Below are 6,123 nucleotides of genomic sequence, written 5' to 3'. Positions count from 1 at the left end.
TACAACTATCACAATTTGGTTTACTCTTAGTTAGGTGTTCTGCATCAGCAGAGGGTTCTCCCTCTCCTAAATACTATTAGACACATTAATAAAGTTCATTCGCCCACACCATGCCCAGAATATCTTGATCCTTGTGTTTTAAGAGCATTTTGTACATGAGCAAAGTTACTCTGTCATAATTTTAGCACTGTTTTTACCAAAAATGCCCCCAAATCACTATGACAATGTCCCCACAAAGATCTGACAGAAATGGAAATTTTCCATTATCAGACACTGCCTCCAGATTCTGGCTACATGAGGACGCAATGTTAACCCCTCATAAGTTTACATTCAAAGTAGAGACGTGTACCTGTTGTAGGAGGTAGCTTAAAAAGTCAAATTTTAAAGTGTTGAATGACTTAGTCTCTTGGCTGTACAACCTTACAAGTGGAGTGACTGGTTACAGTAAGATCTCAAGTGCGTTTATTTACAAATGAACAATGAACCAATTGTCTTCAAATCTTTCTGATGCTCAATATGTACAACAATTTTTATTACAGTGAATTTCTCTCAATGTCTTTCATGATTTCTACAGTCCCCTTTGTCATCTAATGCTCTTTGTTCTTCTGCAGAAGTAAAAAGCATCCATTAGAATTCTACAATGTACATGCAAGCCAAGAGGAGGAAATGAATATTTCTTTGAGAATTCATATGTTTCACTCCAGTGGTAAAACTATCATATGGTCAGTCACTGTTCTTACAGTGAAAATGTTGAAATAAGAAGTTCTTGGCATTGCCAGTCAATAAAATGTCTAGTAAGTTTAGCAGGGAGAAATGAAGTACTTAAAGATCACCCTTGAATTACTGTGGAATGTCAAAAAGTCCCTACTATATATCAATTGACTGTAAAGGCATGGTCAAGAGAATACACAAGACATAGACCTCAATTTGACTGACAATTAAAGACAGGTATAAACTTACCAGGGTTGACTAATCCCTAAACTGGTTAAATTTCCACAAGACTTGTAAACACCCAATATTGTGGCAAAACTGACCAATCTTATTTACAGTGCGACTGCTCAAATCGGGTCACTTGGAAAAGAGTTGGCCAATCAGAACATTACTTAAGAACAAAGGATAACAATCTTTTTCTCAAATAATCTGATAACATTGAAGAAAATGCACAATAGATCTTAATAACAAAATTGAAAACCCAACAAAGTGCAAGGTGTTGCAAACCTCTCAAGAAACTTTGCCATTTGTTGATTGGTTAGTTTCAATCCTAAATTTTGTATGCTTTTCAATGGTTTCAGTTTTGTTTTCGCAAAATGAGTTTTCAAGCTAAATGTTTTGAGTGAGATTTATAATTATGAAAATTTGCCGTCAAGGACTGAATCTCCAAGAGTGTATATAATGCAGAGGAGACAATGGTGTTTATGTTTTCATGTGCAACAGAAAATTTCGTGATGACATGCTACCAGTCCATTGGATGAGGGATGAGAGTTACTCAGACAAATAAGAATGGCAAAAGTTTGGAGCATTCAATACAATAACTACACTCATTAGAAGCAAAAAATATTCCTAAAATACAAGGAAACTAAAGCACATCATGAAATACATGCAGATAGTTTGCTCATCACTCAGAAAAATACAATGTTACAAAATTTCCAGGTACAAACTGAAAACTATGTCAGGGCTCGACACTAACTTTTCAACTTACCAGCCTAGTGGCTAATGACAACTTAGATGTTACTAGCCAAACAAAAATTTTACTAGCCAAGGGTTGATGTTGGCTAGGTCCAATAACAGCAGAATTACTAGCAAGAAGCACCATGCAAGCGTCTCTCTTTAATACATATTGTTGGTAATTACATTGTACTTAAACCAGTTCCAGTAATAAAACAACAAGATACAGTATGTTATATTAATAAAACAATGTGAAAAATGAAAAGGAGTGCATTAGCATTTTGGCGGTGGACTTTTTTAGACTTACATCTTGTTCCTGAGCAGGTCGTTTCTTTTCAGAACTCTCGTTTTTTGGCTTCTTCTTTCTTACTGCTGGTAAAAAACCCTCTTATATCCATTATGGAATTTTAAGAAAAACAACACAATGCAATTTTGCATCTGAAACCTCTTGACCAGTTGACATATCATCGGCACAGCTTGTGTCACACTTGAATGGTATTGTTAAACACTAGGGCGAACGAATTTATCACCGAATTATGCCAGTTTTAATTTTGTTTAATAGCCTCGTGTTTTCCTCACATCAAATCTCTCAGGCCAACAGATCACAAAGAAAAATCAGCATTTTCCCAAAAAGACTTTCAGGACTCTGAATATCAAGACTGCAAGACATCATTGTAAAAACTGTTGAGACTTCTTCAGTCTCTTCACAGACAGGAGCTGTAGCAGTCAAACTGTTTCAAAAGCAGCATTAGCTAAGCTCAACTGCTAAAAAATGTCAAAGGAAATAAATCTTTCTCATGTAATTGTTTCTGCAGTGGTAAGTTTTGTCAGTATGGACACAATGACAAATCACCTATGTGTTGTTACACTAAATGAAATGATATCCTTTTACATTTGCCCATGATTTTGCGCATGATTTTATCAGGATGCTCATGTTTTGTTCTACTAATTATGTAACAAAAAAAGAACATCGATGTGTGCTTTCAGAAAAAGCTGTCTTGTTTGTCAAATATTTCTTTCAATATAATAACATGTTCAGTTTTTACACCCTTCAAGCACCACACAGTGAAAGGTAAACATGATACGTCCACAATTCTGACCTTATTTCCAAGTAAAGTGTTCGTGTTTGACTTCCTTGAGGAAGACAGAAACTACATGTAGTTTGGCCAATTTCATTTTGTTTACTAGCCAAAGTGGCTAGTGGAAGCCAAAAATGTAGTAGCCAAAACCAAATTTCCACTAGTCTGTGGCTAGTTGGCTACCGTTAGTGTCGAGCCCTGCCACATGTACAATGGGTGACAAAAGTAGTTGAGTAACTTTTAGAAAGTGATGCTTTTTCAAATTTAACATCTTATTCTAAATTTCATTTGGATAGCATTATTCTCAGATACCCCCTGCCCTAATTCAATATGTGTAGGTGCTGTGGTCTATGCAGTCTTAGAAATAGAAAAAATCAACACTGTTTTGAGGAGAAAGGGCCAAAATGTTTCCAAGACATTCAAACATCAAATTTCACTGTGAAGTGTCTCAACACTGTTGTCACTCATTGCACGTATGCTAAATCAACAAATCTACAATACCGGACAAAAATCTTGGGACACCAAGCAAGTTCTCCCCTCCCCAACTTACAATGTTGATAATCAGGTGATGTTATCCCTTTATGTTGAAAAAACACGACATTTTCCAACATTGATTAGGAGGGATGGGGGATACATGATCCACCTCAAGTGTACTTACTAATTTTGTCTGGGATTGTAGGAGTATGTACACACGTAGGCAACACGTTAGTAACCTACCTGAAAAATGCTAAAATCTTATTTGGAATTCTAAAAACAAACTTCATCGCTTCCTGTCTCCTTCTAAGTGTTTGTCTGTTGGAGGTTACTCTTCTGTTGAATTCTGCAAATCTTCTATACAGGCGTGGAAATCCATAATACTAGAAAAAATAACATTTCAAAATGACAATGTCACTGGGCTAGCACGACAGAGTATGCAGGTCTAATGTAAATCAAGCAGTAATTAACTTCAATACAAATTATTGAAGAAATTCTTTTCATAATTGCTTATGGCCCTTATAGTTTTAATAGATCTTAATTTTGCTCACAGTTGACAACCTTAATTTCAGTTTGGATTGGCATTACCTCTTCTTTGATTTTTTTTTCTTCCTTATCTATTCAGCATTTTAAGGTTTAGTGCAGTTAAACTTGTTTAGAAAATAGCCCAAAGAAAATATGTGCGCTTATCCAGGGCTCAAAATTAACTTTTTCGTTCGGGAGCCAGCTGGCGACTAACAGAAAAATTTTGGTCGCCTGATCGCAAATTTTGGTCGCCAACTTATTTTATAAATAACTTACACAAGAACACGATTTTATACATTACTTTGCATGCAAGAAAAGTCACAATTGAAGAACGAAAACAATTAGAAACAACATGAGTAACACTTAGTTATAAAGCTACCGTTGTTCTCAGGTGATATGTCTCTGGTCCAAAGGTGATGGTTGTCTCCATAGTCATTTTAAATGAAGTGAAGCATAAAACGTTTTAAGTCCATGGTTTTCATTGTGAGACAAACACGGGTCCTTGCATATTTTCCCTTTGCTACTTCTTCGAAATGCCGTTCTTTATTTTTGACTTGCTTTACTCGAAGGATTCAAAGTTCGGATTAACCTTTTGGCTGATTCTTCATTCCCTGCACGTAAAAACTCATGTAATTCCTTCAACTGATTGGTATCTGCCACTATTTTCACGGCAAATGAAAAACACATGGTGTTGAAGTGCGCCTGCGATCCCAGTTTCAGAAGAAGCTGCTGAAACAATATGGCGCACTGTGAACGCAGTATCGACGTGTCAAAATACATTCAATTTTTCCGATTATCTTGTAATATTCAGACATTATTTTACTGGGAACGGAAAGGTGAGTTGTATACTAGCTACCATATCCGATTGATTTCCTAGTATAAAGGTTTAAAAACAAAAGTTGTGTCGTGGTTTTCTTTAGTTATCGGACAAAATGCGAGTCGCCAGCTGGCGACCAGTTCTGAAAATTTAGTCGCCAGTGCTCAATTTTTGGTCGCATTGGCGACCAGTGAGTCGCAATTTCGAGCCCTGTTATCGGTTTAAAATCGTGTTTCTATAACTCAATAGAAACACAGAACTAGTATGAGCTGTCGACGTAATGATGGTGTGAGCAGAGAATTTACATTTTGATGGTCAAAGTAAAGAAGTCATTTTTCTTTTTGTCATCGTGGTATTTTCTAAGAGAAATAGAAAACATGTTCTCCTTTTTTTATCAAGTTATAGAAACACTCATGGAAATTTGGGAGAACTCAAAAAAGCTGTGGAAATGCTCGCCTATCAGCTTGTGGTCCCACAGCCTTTCTTATTCTCCCAAACTTTCATTCGTGTTTCTATAACTCGACAGAAACACGGTACATGTTTTCTATTTCTTAAATGTGAAATAAGAGTAAACAATAATAATAATAATAATAATAATTAAAGATAGTTTGCCACTTTCCTGCGAAGTGGTTAGTTGTGACTGCCGTACCGGTACTTAGAGCATGAAGAGCAGGGGTACTTACCATTTACATGGGAAAACCGGAAATTCCAGTTGGAAAATCAAATGGTTCACGCCATTCCATTTGGGAAGCTTCAGAAATTATGGGCTGTGATTTGAGGTGATGCTATTTTTCTACTCTTCTAAGTCTCTCTAGCTGATGTGGACATACTTTATAGCGATTCCCTCACCCGCGACGTTGCATTTAATTGTTTAATGTTTATGCCTGAAATTTCCAACCGGATGGTTTTTGTAAATGGTAAGCACCCCAGCTCTCAATATTTATCTTAAAACAACATAGTGGACACATGCAAACTTTACAAAACATTTTGCTTGATGAAAACTTTGTTATGATGCCTTACAATCTTTCCAAGAAGCGACCTTGGCTATTGCTGTTGTCTTTTTTCTTTTACAACAGCAGCATACCGAACTTGATTTTACAACAAAATTTTAAGTAGCGTTATATATTACGTCACCTCCACATGAGGTTATAAACATATCCTATCTTGTCCTTAAATTTAACCCAAATATAGGCAAGCCACTGGGTCGCCTTCATAGAAAACGTGATTGAATAAAACTTCAGTTATTGGCAGTCACAGACGTTTTTCAACGTATTCAGGTAAATATCATAGCTCAAGAAAACATTCTGCCACAACTTCACAATGTCGCTACAGGGCTTAGCTCAGTCGATAACCGTTGCAATTTTACATCTTACAGCAAATCTGTAAACCGACAAGACTGGACCTCAGGGTAATTGCTTGTACTCACCCTTCCCACGGCATACACAGTAGCTTTTTTGCCTAAAGACACCGCTATAAGGGCCAAAATTTTCTCCATGAGTCACAATTTTCGTCAAGTTGCACATGTTCTCGAGTCGACTTAGTCGCCGCGCCTTTTTGTATAAA

At 36.5% G+C, this 6,123-nt stretch overlaps 1 protein-coding gene across 1 annotated transcript; it reads right to left on the bottom strand.

The window, feature by feature from the left end:
* Positions 1-445: 445 nt before the first annotated feature.
* Positions 446-6,123, bottom strand: LOC145493113 (uncharacterized). Its single transcript, XM_081472515.1, has 3 exons — positions 5,987-6,123; positions 3,462-3,601; positions 446-605 (listed from the first exon to the last, which is right to left on the bottom strand). The coding sequence occupies exons 1-3, from the start codon at positions 6,053-6,055 to the stop codon at positions 584-586; spliced, it is 231 nt and encodes a 76-aa protein (XP_081328641.1). The 5' UTR covers positions 6,056-6,123; the 3' UTR covers positions 446-583.

The sequence above is a fragment of the Orbicella franksi genome, chromosome 7, assembly GCF_964199315.1.
Source record: "Orbicella franksi chromosome 7, jaOrbFran1.1, whole genome shotgun sequence".
Taxonomy (NCBI): domain Eukaryota; kingdom Metazoa; phylum Cnidaria; class Anthozoa; order Scleractinia; family Merulinidae; genus Orbicella; species Orbicella franksi.
The sequence above is the reverse complement of the archived record's forward strand: the minus strand, read 5'-3'. Positions and strand labels throughout refer to the sequence as shown.

What these genes read in the sequence shown, in the direction of transcription:
- LOC145493113 (XM_081472515.1), bottom strand. Translation starts at nt 6,055, where the DNA reads ATGGAGAAAATTTTGGCCCTTATAGCGGTGTCTTTAGGCAAAAAAGCT. An exon ending in CTGTGTATGCCGTGGGAAGG is followed by an intron (nt 3,602 to 5,986) that starts GTGAGTACAAGC and finishes TATTTTTTCTAG; the next exon opens with TATTATGGATTTCCACGCCT. An exon ending in AAGATTTTAGCATTTTTCAG is followed by an intron (nt 606 to 3,461) that starts GTAGGTTACTAA and finishes TTACTTCTGCAG; the next exon opens with AAGAACAAAGAGCATTAGAT.